This window comes from Primulina eburnea, chromosome 1, assembly GCF_022965805.1.
Source record: "Primulina eburnea isolate SZY01 chromosome 1, ASM2296580v1, whole genome shotgun sequence".
NCBI classification, from domain to species: Eukaryota; Viridiplantae; Streptophyta; class Magnoliopsida; order Lamiales; family Gesneriaceae; genus Primulina; species Primulina eburnea.
Window position 1 is genome coordinate 3330071 of NC_133101.1, and position 16931 is coordinate 3347001.

The 16931-nt window shown below is 35.0% G+C and overlaps 2 protein-coding genes and 1 pseudogene across 2 annotated transcripts; 2 read left to right on the forward strand and 1 right to left on the reverse strand.

Moving 5' to 3' along the window:
- The first annotated feature begins 1222 nt into the window (after nucleotides 1-1222).
- On the forward strand, nucleotides 1223-8023 carry LOC140818488 (transmembrane 9 superfamily member 3-like; annotated as a pseudogene).
- Nucleotides 8024-8895: 872 nt separating this feature from the next.
- Nucleotides 8896-11456, reverse strand: LOC140818562 (protein REVEILLE 2-like). The gene is made up of 6 exons (XM_073178598.1): nucleotides 10854-11456; nucleotides 10665-10772; nucleotides 10464-10575; nucleotides 10299-10360; nucleotides 9868-10206; nucleotides 8896-9787 (listed from the first exon to the last, which is right to left on the reverse strand). The coding sequence occupies exons 1-6, from the start codon at nucleotides 10878-10880 to the stop codon at nucleotides 9167-9169; spliced, it is 1269 nt and encodes a 422-aa protein (XP_073034699.1). The 5' UTR covers nucleotides 10881-11456; the 3' UTR covers nucleotides 8896-9166.
- A 2963-nt stretch (nucleotides 11457-14419) lies between these two features.
- Nucleotides 14420-15451, forward strand: LOC140834966 (uncharacterized). Its single transcript, XM_073200620.1, has one exon. The coding sequence runs from the start codon at nucleotides 14420-14422 to the stop codon at nucleotides 15449-15451; it is 1032 nt and encodes a 343-aa protein (XP_073056721.1).
- Nucleotides 15452-16931: the final 1480 nt, after the last annotated feature.

Below are 16931 nucleotides of genomic sequence, written 5' to 3' on the forward strand. Positions count from 1 at the left end.
CAGTGATTTGGTTGTATCTACACTATTACCTTAAGTTTATTATAATCACCGAGAATGAAATCTATATAAAATTTTCAATGTAGGGATTTTTAGCAACAATTATCCACAAAATCATACATTTGATGATCACAATCATCCAGACATCACATAGCGTATTTGCAGGTTCAACAACCTTAGCCAGATTTCCATTCCCTAAACCAAAATTTCACTTCAGTCATGGACCTAGAGCATGATAACCTCTTTTAGTTTGGGTGGAATTTGTTACGATGAAGTCTCAACCCATGATTAACAATGTGATAACTTTTCAAAACCAATGCATGTGAAGCTCAATCAGCAAGGCCAAAAGTGCCTAAACCATACAAGGAACAACTATGCGTCCAATAATTCCGATAAGAAATTCAATAACTTGACAACTCGAAACACCACTCATCCCAAGGAATTCAACACCATTGCTAACCATATTATTGCGCACTCTTAACTTTTCGAGGTTTAATAGCTTACGAGTACTATCTTCCTTATGCCAAGCAACTCGAGTTCGATTTCAACTAGTTAACTGTCCCTATTATGCTCTGAAATAATGGTTTGGCGGATCTCATGCCAAACATTTTACGCAAGGCACGCAGTTCATTTATAGTGTATTCCTCTACGTTTTTAAACTCATCGTTTATAACACACTCTTGTCTACACCAAATATGCACACAATAACAAGTTTAGCATACAAGAGCACTTTAGGACATAAAACAAATCAATACAATTGTGCAATAGTCTTTTTGGTATAAACAAAAGCAGAAAATTATAACACGTTACTGTTTTTATACTCGTTTATTAGGTGTGACATTTTTATTATGTGTTAAAAAAATTATAGTAAAAGGTCAGCCGTAATTTTTTGGTGTGTTTCAAATAAATATCAAACTAAAATATTAGTCTGTATACTATGTCAATCAACAAAATGTTGTATTACAATTAATCAAATACTCATTCATTCGACCATGGATTGATCATTTGTTTTTAGGGTGAGTCTCATCTGAGACCGTTTCACGGATCTTAATTTGTGATACGGGTTAATCCTACCGATATTTATGATAAAAAATAATACTCTTAGCATAAAAAGTAATATTTTTTCATAGATGACTCAAATAAAAATATGTATAACAAAATACGAACAGTAAGACCGTCTCATTTAAATTTTTAACTTGTTTATTATAATAATTGAAAGTATGTCAAGTGGCAGCCAGAACACAAAACCCTGCTGTCCTATTTAATCAAAAACCAACAAATGAATTGAACTAGGAAATTCCCCAAATCTTATAGGTTTCATTCAATTTTGCGTGTATGTTATACGAGAGCTGAAGTTATCCCAAATCGATTCTGATCTAGATCTGCTGTCATATATTTCTGCTCGTTAATTTATAGTTGTGATAGTTAGGGTTGAAATGGGAGGAATTCGTCACGCCTCCTTACTTTTGATGTTTCTGTGCTTCGTAGTTGGGGTTAAATCCGACGCATCGGATCACAAATACAAACTCGGGGAGCCGGTGCCGCTGTATGCCAACAAAGTCGGCCCTTTCAACAATCCCAGGTAGTTTTTCCTCTCTCTGTTTTGTTGAGTAATGTAACGATTAATGTGACTATTCTGTGTTATAGCTTTGTTTTTTTGTTTTTTTTTTCTTTTTGGAATCCCATCTTATTGTTCTCAGGTAATTCTCTTTTTATGCTTTGTCTTAATTTTCTGGATCTGGGATAAGGATCTTATCTTGGAATCCCATCGAAAAATAGTTGTGAAAAGGAACGGAGGACTTGTTTGGTACATAGATAAGATGGAAAACTCATTCCACACACTGTGTGGAGTCTGTGGTACGCCTGCACAGTCGTGGAGGATATCGCAGAGGCTTCGGTTCTAGTTCCATTGATATTTGAAACGGACGATCGTGGTGACACGGACCGATTTTTATTGAAATAAAGTAAACATATTTAGAAATTGTGGAAAACTTTATGTATTTTTTCATTCAAAATATTCGAATTAGGCTTTATAAAAAAGGTTAATTTTGAGAAAAGGATGTCATCTGCCAAATACCAACGAGGAAAAACGTACCAACAACAAAAAATGTTAGGTGATACCATTCCATGATGCTGGAGAAATCGCTGCTGATCCTTTAAAGAACATTCCGTTTTTGGAGATTATAAAAAAAACATTCCACGATGGTTGCTACTCCGAGAAATCGATCTGATACATTGAAAAAGCCCCATCAAAAGACATAGTCCTGTAAAACCTGGATCGTTGACGCATAAAGTGCCGTTGGTAGGTTATAAACCTTGAGATGTCGTTTCATTTTCGCAGCTGTTCAGGAAATGTGTTTGGATATTTGAATTGTTATTTGTTGTGACACTTGTTCTCCTGTTTAAACGATAAAATTGTAAACGGGGCCTTATTTTCAGATGTTTGTCTTTAAAGAAGATAGAAATGCAGTTCAGGTGTTAGCTTCAGTCCCATTTTGTTGTTATATTTGGATGATTGGTTTACAGTACATCAAGGTAGTGGATAGTTCTTATTTTCATAATTAAACAAAAAAAATATTTTTCTTGTTAATCTTCTCCTTTACTTTACACCTGACTTGTTTGCTAGAGACTTAAGAAGGATGCATCTAATAAGTCACAAGATAAAAATATGAAAGAATGCCATTCCATGAGAGGATAAGGGTAATGGAAGACCTTGCACATGCAAATACTGTTGAATGATTTGATAATTGAGTTTGGTTTTATCATTTTATTGATCCTGTCCTGAAGATTAATACTTATTGAATTCATATCTGGAGTTGGGAAAAAGGGTTGCATGGGACTGTTCACCACCACTTGCTCATGTTTTTCTGATGAAGATTATTATGACTTGTGGATGTTATTCTGTTATTTAAAAGATAATTATTGGTAAATAAAATTTCAATAAATGGTGGCATTTGTAAATGGTTGATTATTTCATGTTATCGCTCACGTTGTTTTTTTAATTATTTCAGTGAAACATATCGATATTTTGATCTACCCTTTTGTTCTCCAGGTATTTCATATTATAATTTTTGTTATGTTTTTTTCCATTTTTTTTGGGTTTAAACCAATTTTCCTGTTTTATCTATACATGTTGATCGCAGATGGTGTGAAAGATAAATCAGAAGCACTTGGTGAAGTGCTGAATGGAGACCGTTTGGTCGGTGCTCCATACAAGCTTGACTTTTTAGCTGATAAAGAGCCAGAAATAATCTGCAAAAGGAAGTTGTCAAAGAAACAAGTTGCCGAGTTTCGAAGCGCAGTTGCAAAGGAATACTATTTTCAGATGTACTACGATGACCTACCCTGTGGGGTTTCATAGGAAAGATTGATAAAGATGGCAAGGCTGATCCCAATGATCACAAATATTACCTTTTTAAGCATCTCCATTTTGAAATATTTTTTAACAAGGATCGTGTGATCGAGATCAATGCACGTGCTGATTCTAATGCTTTGGTGGATCTTACCGAGGATAGGGAAATTGACGTGGACTTTATGTACTCAGTCAAATGGAAAGAAACCTGAAGTGACTTTTGAGAATAGAATGGAGAAGTACTCCTCATCTTCAACACATAGTCGTCACTTGGAGATCCATTGGTTTTCAATTATCAATTCATGTGTCACCGTGCTCCTTCTAACTGGATTTCTGGCTACAATTCTGATGCGAGTTCTCAAAAATGACTTTGTCAAGTAAGGACTAGTTCCTCTTTTGCATTCAGGACATTGATGACTGATTACCACCTCTTGTAATATATATATTAAAATTTTTTTTTGCCACAAAAGATATGCTCACGATGAAGAAACAGCTGATGACCAAGAAGAAACTGGATGGAAGAACATTCATGGTGATGTTTTTAGATTCCCGAAGTACAAGTCCCTCCTTGCTGCTTCCCTTGGATGTGGCTCTCAGTTGTTTACTCTGTAAGGACGTTTGGATGTTTTGAATTGCCTTGATGATTCACTGAAGTTATCTATATAAGTTGCTTTCGATGATTGCTGGGCATCAGATCTTTATTTGTTTAATGCACATAATTGACCTACTAACATTTTTTTCTTGTTCAGGACAACTTTTATATTCATACTCGCACTTGTTGGTGTATTTTACCCCTACAACCGAGGAGCTCTTTTTACTGCTTTGGTTGTCATTTATGCTCTTACATCTGGTATTGCTGGATATACAGCAGCTTCTTTCTATTGCCAGTTAGAAGGAACAAATTGGGTGAGTGAATTTGAACTTATTGGCGTTGCATTTTCTCTTAAATAGCTGATAGCCTTCCTTTTTATGTAGCAATTCAGTTTGACTCCTGTTAAAACTTGGTTGTAACCCCGCCCATTGTGCAAGTATTTTCATCATTTGAGAAAACAACAGGTCATAGGATTGACTTCGTCATGCTTGATTGCAATCAACTGTGTGACCAAGGAAACCGAGGAGGTTGATTTGCACTTAATTTTCCAAACTGTGTTGTCCTATTTGGACTTGAAAAAGTGGTGTATCATTATGTATGTTAACAGGGTACTAGGATTGAGTTCTTCTGATTCTTAGACGGATCTGAACATTTAGGTGATTTGCAAAACCAATGCCATTTGTGCATTAGAAAAATCTATTTGCAGTGAGGGTACAACGAGTTCCAGCACTAATGCCTTCATTGTTTTCCTTCCTGAATTGAGTTCATCGTGCTTGATTGTGATAAATTGTGTTGTCTAGGAAGCCTAAGAGGTACATTTCCACTAAAAAAAAGTCTTGTTGTCCTATTTGGACTTAGAAAGGTGTGTATCATTATGTATGTTAACAGGGTGCTAGCATTGAGCTTTGCGAGAAAACGTTCTATTTGTCGTCACAGTTCCCTTTTTTGGAGGGCCGGGGTGATGCTGCTTCTTAAACAGATTTTAACTTTTAGGTGATGGGTATAATGCCATCTGCCATGCCAATTAGAGAAATGTACTTGCAATTAGGGTACAGAGAGTTCCAGCAGTGTAAAATATTAACATGGATACCCTCAGCAAATTGTCTTTTCTCATCCAATCACTCCAACGTATATGATTAAAAAATCTTTTAGATTCTTAACTTTGAAATGTAGTTTCATTCCATTTATTTGAAGTTTCGGGGAGATGAATAAATGTTGTGGCAGTGCATATAGTCATCCCAGTTCTTTTTTGTTTTCATTGAGTTTGAATTAATGTAGAAATGGCTTAATCCTTGAAAATTTTGGAAAACTCTTCTTCGAATTTTAAGATCGAATGTACTATTTTCAAGTTGCATTGAACATAAAAAGCCTTGGCAACTTCGGCTAGGGTTACAGACTGGGGCGAGAAGTACTACCTGTAAAATATTGGGATGCTAAAAAGTGGCTTGTTCTGTTTATTTTGAGTTTTAAGAAAGGTTGAAAACTTTTCGATATCTTTTCTTGCAGATAGTTGAACTGAAACCGAGAGAGAACTTGTGTGTGTACATTTGAATATTCTAATTTTTTTAACTGCTTCTCAGGGTTAATGAGTTGAGAAGGTTTACCGGTGATTTTGGGTTTTGTGAGGAGTGGGTGTGTGAGGTGTAGGGAGGCTAGGTTTAACCATTGGTTTGCAGGGTGAGTTACAGGTCAGCACAGATCCTATTTATCCACCACACTGCCACCCTTACCTTGAAATATAGGACAAGACTGGCCCTTTGCTTTTGTGCTGGAAAGGTAGGGAATGAATCTCATTATTATCCTGTGGAAGTAAAAGAAACGGTATCGGTAAGCCTGTTAGTCAACCCAATCAATCTTTCCATTCATTTAGTGCATAGAGATATATTGGTTCATTAATGGGTTTTAAAAATTTTCGTCCAAGTTAGGATGAGCATGTCGGCTACAATTCATAAGAAACTCTGTGTCCCATCCTTTGTTCTAGAAACAGATCAGATCACTTATCCTTTATACAAAATGCTAAACAAATAAAAAAACTATTACCTATTGTTTTTTATCTGTGTGAGTTATGATCTCTGTTTGTTGCAGACGGCTCTATCTCTTTACCTGATATTTAATTCTTCATTTGGCAGGTCCGAAATTTATTATTGACTGGAGGCCTCTTCTGTGGGCCACTGTTTCTCACCTTTTGTTTCCTTAACACTGTTGCCATTACTTATCACGCCACTGCCGCCCTTCCATTCGGGACCATTGTGGTTATTTTTCTCATATGGGCTCTCATTACATCACCTTTGTTGGTATTGGGAGGGATTGCTGGAAAGAATAGCAAGGCTGAGTTTCAAGCTCCATGTCGTACCACAAAATATCCTAGAGAGATTCCACCACTACCTTGGTACCGTGGAACCCTTCCTCAAATGGCAATGGCTGGATTCCTGCCATTTAGTGCCATTTACATAGAACTTTACTATATATTTGCGAGTGTGTGGGGTCACAGGATTTACACCATTTACAGCATCTTGTTCATTGTCTTCATTATTCTCCTAATTGTCACTGCATTTATTACTGTGGCATTGACCTATTTTCAACTTGCTGCTGAAGATCACAAGTGGTGGTGGAGGTATGTTATTTGGTCCTTTTTTAAGTAATACTGGATATGTTAAATACATGATTTATTATATGTAGGCTTCATTTTTGGATGACTTATATCCGATTTTGGCCACTGTATGTTATTTGGCTGTTTTTTTAAAGTAATATTGAATATTCTAAATACTTGATTTGTTGCATGCTGAGGCAGCATTTTTGGATGGCTTGTGTCAGATTTTGGCCTCGTAATATGCATGAAAATAATTTTTTCTGGAATGGCCTTTCAATGCACGTTCGAGTTTTTCTTTCCTCTTCTGAAAAAATAATTAAACATAAATGCAAGGAATTCTGGCAAAGAGATGCGCATACCATAATGATTATTTAATCTGCCGTAAGTCATTTTCTTTGATCCACGTGAGCTTTGCATTGTAACCCAACCTTAAGACGTACTGCTCAGCCTCACTTTCAAAACTTTAATAAGAGTTCCTACATCATTATTTTTGAATTGTACCTGTATTTGCTGTATGTCCTCTCTTCTGGGTGTCCTATGTAGCAAGGCAACTAAATTGCAACCATCTCTTCACCAGCGTAAACATTTATTAGGCTAAAATTGTATTGTTAATAATTGAAAGACATTGTTGAGACCACATTTACACTGCAGATCGTGAATGCACGTGTGGATGGCTGGTCGCATTTAAATAGAGCATTAAAAAAGTTTTCTGTTGATTTTAGTCCCACCACCTTCTTGTTCCGTAGTTATCTGCTTCTTCTGTCATCTTTTCAGATTAAGTAAGCTTTAAATCTCTTATCAAGGTGTCAACTACAAAACTTCAATTGAGTGAGAATGTTTTCGGAGTTTCTTTCCGAAAAAAAAATGTTTAGTGATGATAATTCCTCATTTCCCTTGACTTATCAGGTCTTTTGCATGCGGTGGATCTACTGGCTTGTTTATCTATGGCTACTGCTTGTATTACTACAATGCGCGGTCAGAAATGTCTGGTTTCATGCAGACCTCGTTTTTCTTCGGGTACATGGCTTGTGTATGCTATGCTTTCTTCCTCATGCTTGGAACTGTAGGCTTCCGTGCTTCTTTGTTTTTTGTGCGTCACATATACCGCTCAATAAAGTGCGAGTAACAAATCAGATCACATGTCAGTATTTGGTCCAAGTTCAACAGGTATGCTTACTGCATGCAAAATAGATAAAATGTTAATAAGAGTCTCATTACGCTTCAGCTTTACGATCGTTTGTTGTGTTAAGGATCGCATTTTAATAGACTTGCACTTGAGAAGTATGTGAATTAGGTCAGCAGTGAACAGATGTAATTCTTCCCCTTGATCCCCAAACTGGGATGACAAATGAATTGAGGATTTGATGTGGAAGCTTGATGATAGGAAATGTCCATTGACTTGTGAAATTTTCTATGGGTGATTCAAATGTTTTCTGTCTGGGATTTGATGATTAATTAATATTGAAATATCAGTTAGAATTTCGGTTTTACATTCAAATTCGGTTTTGTATTTTTTGTTTCAGTTTTGTAGAGTTATGCAAGTGATGTGACCGATGGTAATTGGTTATACTCCTATGCTTATATCTTGCTTGCTGTTTAGGAATAAGGACCTCAATATGAAGTGAAGCTGTGAAGGAATACCTAAAAATAATTTGGTTGCGAATTTCATAAAAAAAAATTAATTAAATTAAAGGTTTTGGGGTATCTGCCAAAATCAATAAGTTCAGGGTTAGTGTAATAAAATACCAACTTTTAATTGGTCTATTTCAACCGGAAGTGAGCATTGGAACACTTTGGTTCTGTAAGAGCCAAATAAATCGATTTCTTTGAGCAAAACGGAATTACCTGGATTTTTCATTGACAACGAACAAATTGACCAAATCAGAAATGGGTTCATACGACTGGTAACCGAATTAATAACTCATTTTTTTCAAAAAAAATTCCTGGAGGTTTGTTGACAAGTTTTAAAATTATGAACCCCTCCATCATATTTGTATATATTTTATATCCTCGAGTTTTTATCTTATATCTTTTGGGGATTAAAATGTTTCCAAACAAAGTTGGTACCATTATCAAACATTAAGCAAGGCTTTAAAAAACAGAGAGATGGAAGATTTGGTAATTTATCACAAAGCTCTAATTAAAATGGAGATTATGATCCAATACATCATCAAACTCAAAAAGACTGAAAAATATAGGATCCAAAAAAAAAAACTCAAAATTATTTTATTATAAACAATATATTGTGTTGATAAACAGGTATTTCATAAATCATGGAAGAGTGATTCAAGGATCATCAAGTGCTTTAGGCATAACAAAATACACATTTACATCACCATGAACACAATCATCACATGTAAATGGAGATTGAAAATTCCTCAGATGCATAAAATTGACATTCAATCATATAGCTACAATTTACAATTATCACATACACATATATATACACATATATATACATATATATATACATATATGTATGTCTCCATGGCAATGTCACTGGAGAGTCGTCTGGTACATGGCCAGGGAGAAATTACAAAAACAGAAGTCATTGCAAAACTTCATTGAACATACGTGAAACTACTCGAAAAATTGCACGAACCTACTAGCATTGCTAAATGTTAATAGCTAGCTATCATATGGATGAGATCTTTACGAATTTATAAGCAGTGGCGAATCGGCAGTTTCTCCCATCTTCAGCAGTCTCCATACGTTGTCTTTCTCCCAAGCACCTTTTATACGGTATGAAACCCTTGAGAGGATTTCCGGAGTTCGTCGAGAGTTGCTTGCTGGGCTGTAGTTCATCATCTTTGGATTTCCTTTCCACGGAGAGAGAATCAATATTTGAACCGGTGGAAGACCCTTCCTTTTCTTCATCTTTCTCCGCCATCTCTTGTGTGGTTTTGAAAGGCGTTGTATTATGCAACTCGTGAGTCGAATGTGACACATTGCCACGAAGTGTTAACCATGGGGAACGAACCAGAGAAGAGGCGTCCCCAGGGCAAATATAGTTCTCTGTTTCGCCACAGTGTGGTGACTCCGAATTATTCGGCAGAAACCTTACTGGCATTACATTCGATGAGTATAATAGCCCCTCGGCTCTTTCGAAAAATTTCAATTTTCTAGGCTCCAGGGCAGGATTAGATGGTTGATCGGTGACTAGTAATGTCTTACCAAACAGCTTCAAGCATTGCACATTTGATTCATTTACTGCTTCTTCGAGGAGACAAGTGTTTTGGGGCAAAAGCTCCAATTCCTGTCATGTTAGAAAGCAAACTTTTTTCAGTTGAGGAAGCATTTACTAGATCAAAATATTAAATCGGATCAAGCAATTACCAAAGAAACTTTGTCATCTGGACTTGATGAACAAGAATTAAGAGCAAAGGCAGACGAGACCGATGATGAAGTGCCATTCGGCATACCGGGATTCCCCTCAGCACATGCATCCGAGCCAACTGCCGATAACACAGATGTGGGAGATTGGTTTTCATGCCCCGAAATGGACGGATTCGGAGATGAAGACCTAGTTGGTTTCTCAGGTATCACAATCCCCATTTTGACTGGACAACCCAGCTTTCGAGGATAAGGGTGTATTGGTTTTCTTTTCGGCCTAGGGGGAGGAATTTCGATCGGTTTCCCAGAATCGGGATCGCCACAATTCGAATCACGCTCGACCTAAACACAACATTTACCTTTCCCATCAATCCACTGCTATAAAATACACAGCTGTAAAGTAAAAAAACTGATGCATAAGCAGCAAGTAAGACCTTGGAGAAAAACTTCTGAGCATGACTCCGAATTTGCACAGCTGTTTTTGTGCCCACATACTCTGTAGAAAGTTCAAAAAGGATCTCCTCAAAATACAAAAAAAAAAAAAGAAGAAGAAGAAGAACAAAAGCTTAAAAAAACACCAATTTCAACGGAAGAAACACCTTCTATTTTTCTCCAAGCTCGACCATAAAGTTTCAATGCCTCGAGAAACCTCTCGTGCTCTTCTTCTGTCCATCTTTCTCTATGTTTAGTGATGGTATACGGCTTCCTCGCCTATTTGAATGATTGAAGCACATTCAAACAAGGGGCCAAAAAGGAAGAAGGAAAACTCTCCAAAATATAAAACTAGGGAGAATATGAACCTTTGGAGCAAAGTCATCCCAAGTACCAAATTTCTCTTTCAGACCAGAGTGTGTGTCTATTTCTAGAACAGTTCTGTCCTTCATTGGACCATTGCTACCATTTTGTTCCTATAGATATATAAATACATATAATTATTGTCTATGTTGTTACAGTAACAGAAGAACAGGGTTAAATTAGCTTAAACTTGCCTGTACAGCCATGAATGCAGAAATCATTAGTTCTCCAGCCTTCTGACCCAAAAATCCCGAATATCTTTTTCTAATCGGTGGATGAGTCGTGAATTCAGGTCTCTGTGAAATCAATCTCAGAAAAAATTAACACAAGACCACCACTGGATCCATGAAAGAATATGGCATCTCCATCCAATATCCCCGGAAACTTATTGATTCGGAGATGAAAACTCGATAAATCTTGAATCACTCTCCGAAAATCCTTGATTGATTCAACAAACTACAAACAGGGCAGCTCTTGAAACATGATTTGATTCCCCCTATTCAACGAATGGAGCGTAAAATTTGTTGAAACACAACAAATGGTTGGTCGTTATCGGAAAATGATTGAAATAAAGAGAAGAAACAGAGGCAGCCAAGAAACAATCCAAAGATACAGTCGGGAACAGGCACTCAAGTGAAAAAAGATCAGATTTTTTCCAGCAGAGAATTGAGAAAAAGATGGAACCCAAGAACGAAAACAACATGAAAAGTTACAATAATAAAATAGCTTGGAGTTTGGTTAAGAGGTTGGGGCAAGAAGATGACGATGCAGAGGTGCCACGCCACGGCCTCAAAGGGCAAAAGTACTTAATAAATAATAAAAAATAATTTCTTTTTAAAAAAACTCGTGGTCCATAAATCCACTTGAAATTTTGTGGCTGAGATTATCCAAAACACGTGGCACATTCAATCCAAAACTCAAATACATACCTACATACACACATACATATATACATATATATATATATATATATATATATATATATATAATGAGTAGGGTTATCGTGAGACGATGAATTTTTAGATGGATTGATTCGATTTATAATTGTGACAAAAAAATAATATTTTTGACATAAAAATATTATAAATTTTCAGGTCGAAGATACGTCTGATAAAGTTGACGCGTGAGACAATCTCAAAAAATTTGTAATTATTACTAATACATGTAAAAATAAGTATTTTTAGCCCTTTAAATAATGGTTTCTTTTGGGAGCAACTATAGAATAAGATGGCCCTTAAAATAAAATAAAAAACAAAATATCAATAAAAAAAATCACAAAAACATAAAATATTCAATCAAATTAAAAAAGAACAAAAAAACAGTTGTTTTATATAAACATTTATCATGATGGAAAATATATTTTGAATATATGCTAAATATTCTCCGAAATTTTTTGTCATAAATAAATTTGAATGGGTGTGAAAAGATCAATAGCTTTTAATATGCGACTCGTATTAGATAAAATGCATACCCTTTTGCACTTTTTGTACTCCAAAAATGAGAATTGATTTGAATGTATAGTTGACTGCCTAGGCCTTTCTCTTTTTATGGCAACTGGTTAAAAATGGGATTTCATTTCAATCATAAAAAGCACATTTTTAACTTAAAATATCATAAATTCAAAATTATTTGATTGGCAAATATATATATATATATATATATATATATACATATAAACATATTTTCCTTAATTCTAAGAGGATATATATATATATATATATATATATATATGTTTACATGATCACATTTTTACCACTTCACTATGAAATATGAAACAATTCAAACATCAAAACGGAACAATTTTTTTTTAAAGAGAAAATATTCAACACTTGACTCAACCCGAGACATTCATCAAGTTGTTCTTCAACGTATCATCACAGGCAACATCTTAGAACACGTAACTTTTTAGAAAATGGCAATAATTTGCCTGAATCTGACATTATTTATTGTAAATATTTGTAGGGATATTTTGAACCTTTATGAATTGGTTTCGCAAGTTGTGAAGACAAAGGCAAATGTAGTTTCCCCTAAATGGTAAACAAGCATGGGCCACTCCAATTAACTATTGTGGTTGGAATATCTTTTCAAGGGACCATAATTCCCTTTTTCTCATATATTATATCCCCACAAAACCAAATTATTTGTGGCCACGACAACATCCACTCCTTTTTTTCAAAACTCTACATTTTCATCTCAATGATACTCACATATCAAACTTTATTATATAAAAAAATAGCATTTTTGTTCATTTTTTCCGACTTTGATATTCTATGTTGTCATATATCAGTTTCAATCCGCTATCTTTTTATTTTTGAAATTACCGTCATTTTTTCGATATGACGCTGATGTGACATCAATAATGTGTACAGCTCATATCAATATATTGTGAGCTATAACTTTGTATAGAGATTTCACCGGTGCCATACGAATCGGAATCCCTGATAGAAACGAGGAAAAGATAAGAGAGGATGGAATGAAATCATCCTTGAAACATATGCATTTTCCATTACTCAAGACTCCGGACGTCCGACGTCCTACTCCGACTCCGACTCCGACTCCGACTCTGAAATTTTGTCCAAAACATTGTCCGAGGATTGCAAATTATATGACACACAAACTACAATTAGTGTTTTCAGATGTGATACCTCTGAAACAAGTTGTATCTAATGATTAGTGAAATGCGTTTCTTTAAAAATAAGTGGGTTTTAGTGAGTGATGATATTTTGTAAGTAAATCCAAAAAGGGAGTAATTAGAATTAGAAAAATATTGATTTTGTTATATATATATATATGATATTTAGGTGATTGATTTGATTGTAAAGTTCCTTTTATAGACTAACCTCTCTACATTATAAATAGAGTTGTTTGGTTGTAATAAGAGACTAGTTTTTCTCTCATTCTCTCTACTAAATTTATAACACGTTATCAGCACGAGTGCTCTTCAAAGGTAAACTCATTAATTATTTTCTTTCGTATGTATGCTCTCGATAAAGCACAATATGTAGATTTCATATTGATGCTCTCGAAATAGCAAATATGATCTTATGATGATAATCTTAGTTTTATATTAATGCTCCAGAAGTAGCACAATATTTTATATTTATATTGATGCTCTTGAAGAAGCACAAACTCTTATTTTATGTTGGTGTTCTTAAAGCAGCACTACATATTTTTATGTTGATAAATCGTGACAGATCTAAGGATACAAGATCTTAAATTTACCAATATTCCTGAAGAATATTATTCAAGATCTTATATCTATCAATATTCCTGAAGAATATTATCCAAGATCTTCAATTTATATTCCTGAAGAATATTGACTAAATACTAATTAGAAATACATTTACTTTATATGCTTTTACTTTTTGACCATTAACGTGATTGATTCTTAATTTTTTTTGCTTTTAGGCATTTTCTTGATTTTAGATCTACATTAACGTGATTGATCCTAATCTTACCGATTCAAATCAAAAAATGATTCCATCAATATATAGACAACCGAATAATCGTGTATCTGTTATATATTTAAACTCACATCTCCCCTTATATATTTGTTTAATATATACTTATATATTTAATTATTAAAATTCAAATTTAAAAATCGATAAATATATATATTTTCAAATTATATGTATGATTTCATAACTTTACTCAAAACTCAATTAAAAGTGTTTTGTTATAATCAGTATTCCATCTAAAACCTGTGGGTGATTTCATTCGTTATTAATTTTCTTAATTTTTTTTTCATTTAACAGTTGATATGGCAAATATTACCAAACTCGAATTCGAAGCACTTGATATCAGTGGAAAAAACTATTTGTCATGGATTTTGGATGCTGAGGTTCATCTCATTTCTAAAAATCTTGGAGATACGATAAAAGAAGCAAACAACGAATCCCTGCAGGATCTTGCAAAATCACTCATTTTCCTTCGTCACCATCTCGATGATGGATTGAAAGCCGAGTATCTCACTGTGAAAAACCCGCAAGAACTTTGGAAAGATCTTAAAGAAAGGTTTGACCATCAGAGAACTATAGTTCTCCCAAGAGCCCGCTATGAATGGATCCACCTTCGCCTGCAAGATTTCAAATCTGTAAGCGACTATAATTCTGCATTATTCAAAATTTGTTCCAAGCTCAAACTTTGTGGAGAAAACATTTCTGATCAAGATTTACTTGAAAAAACATTCTCTACTTTCCACGCATCAAATGTGCTCCTGCAGCAGCAATATCGTGAGCGTGGATTTAAAAAATACTCTGAGCTTATTTCATGTCTACTAGTTGCTGAACAAAACAATGAACTACTGATGAAAAATCATCAAATGCGCCCAACCGGCTCTACACCATTTCCTGAAGCAAATGAAACAGCATTCCCTGAAGTGAATGTCAACTCAACCCAAATCCCTCATTATGGAAGAGGGCGTGGGCGTGGACGCGGACGCGGCAATGGTCAAAGGAAAAATTTTCAGCAACATGATGGAAAGAGACAGAAAACAAACCACCAACCGTGGAAACCGAATAATGAAGAATCAGTTGGAAAACCAAAAGAATATGAAGATAAGTGTTTCAAATGTGGAACGGAGGGGCATTGGTCTCGTACCTGTCGTACGGCAAAGCATCTTGTAGATCTCTACCAAAATTCAAGAAAAGGAAAAGGAAAAATAGAGACAAATTTTGCTGATGATGATGGCCCTGTCGACATAACTCATTTAGATGTCTCTGATTTCTTTGCACAACCGGATGGGAATATTGATCATTTGATTGGGGGTGGTGTGCTAGAAAATATAGATTGATCAAATTCTAATTCTAGTATTTTTTCTTGTCTTGGCTCAATGCTTTTAATTATTTTTTTTCTAGGATGTCCGCATTATTATATCTTTGTTTAAGGTTTTTCTTGAGTTGTAATAAGTGATAACTACTTTGAGAACCTTGTTTAACTACAATTTTATTAGAGTTATAACTTACTTTATTATGCATTTATTTTTAGATTAATGAGGGAATATCAAGACGTTTGTCTAGCCGATAGTGGTACAACACACACCATCCTTAAAAGCAAAAGGTATTTTTTAGAATTAACATTAGCTGAAAATAATGTTATAACAATATCGGGTGCATCAAAAATTATTGAAGGCCATTGAAAGGCAAAATTCATTTTACCAAATGAGACAAGCCTATATATTGAAAATGCTCTATATGCTAGCAAATCCAATAGAAATTTGCTTAGCTTTAAAGATATCCGCCGAAATGGATATCATATCGAAACATTGAATGCAAACAATGTTGAATACCTTTGTATTACATCTATTATATGCGGCCAGAAGCAAATAAAAGAAAGATTACGTGCACTCTCCTCTGGAATGTATTGCACAATAATTAAAGCAATTGAGGCAAATACAGTCACAAACATGAAGTTTGTTGACAAGAAAATTTTCATATTATGGCACGACCGACTTGGTCACCCTGGGAGTTCAATGATGCAAAGAATAATAAATAATACTCGTGGACATCCCCTAAAGAACCAAAAGATTATTTTAAATAATGAGTTTTCATGTGTGGCCTGTTCACAAGGCAAACTCATTATAAGACCTTCCCCAACGAAGGTTGATATTGAAATTCCAACATTCTTGGAAAGAATTCATGGGGATATTTGTGGGCCTATACACCCATCATGTGGACCATTTCGATACTTCATGGTATTAATTGATGCCTCAACTAGGTGGTCACATGTTAGTTTGCTTGCAACTCGAAATATAGCTTTTTCAAAGCTACTTGGTCAAATTATTAAATTACGAGCTCAATTCCCTGATCACCCAATCAAGACAATTCGTCTTGATAATGCTGCTGAATTCAAATCACAAGCATTTGATGATTTTTGTATATCAATTGGGATCTCAGTTGAGCATTCAGTTGCTCATGTTCATACACAGAACGGTCTTGCAGAATCATTTATTAAAAGATTGCAATTAATTGCAAGACCGCTACTCATGAAAACAAAACTACCATCTTCAGCTTGGGGTCATGCTATCATACACGCTGCATCACTGATTCGTGTAAGACCAACTAACTACCACCAATACTCACCTTTGCAGCTTGTGTATGGTCGAGAACCTGAAGTTTCTCACATTAGAGTATTTGGTTGTGCGGTACAAGTACCCATCCCACCTACACAACGGACCAAAATGGGTCCACAACGTAGACTTGGAATTTATATGGGATATGACTCACCTTCTATCATTAGATATTTGGAGCCATTAACAGGCGACTTGTTTACCG

What these genes read in the sequence shown, in the direction of transcription:
- LOC140834966 (XM_073200620.1), top strand. Translation starts at nt 14,420, where the DNA reads ATGGCAAATATTACCAAACTCGAATTCGAAGCACTTGATATCAGTGGA.
- LOC140818562 (XM_073178598.1), bottom strand. Translation starts at nt 10,880, where the DNA reads ATGATTTCTGCATTCATGGCTGTACAG. An exon ending in CTGCATTCATGGCTGTACAG is followed by an intron (nt 10,773 to 10,853) that starts GCAAGTTTAAGC and finishes ATATATCTATAG; the next exon opens with GAACAAAATGGTAGCAATGG. An exon ending in CAGATGACAAAGTTTCTTTG is followed by an intron (nt 9,788 to 9,867) that starts GTAATTGCTTGA and finishes CTAACATGACAG; the next exon opens with GAATTGGAGCTTTTGCCCCA.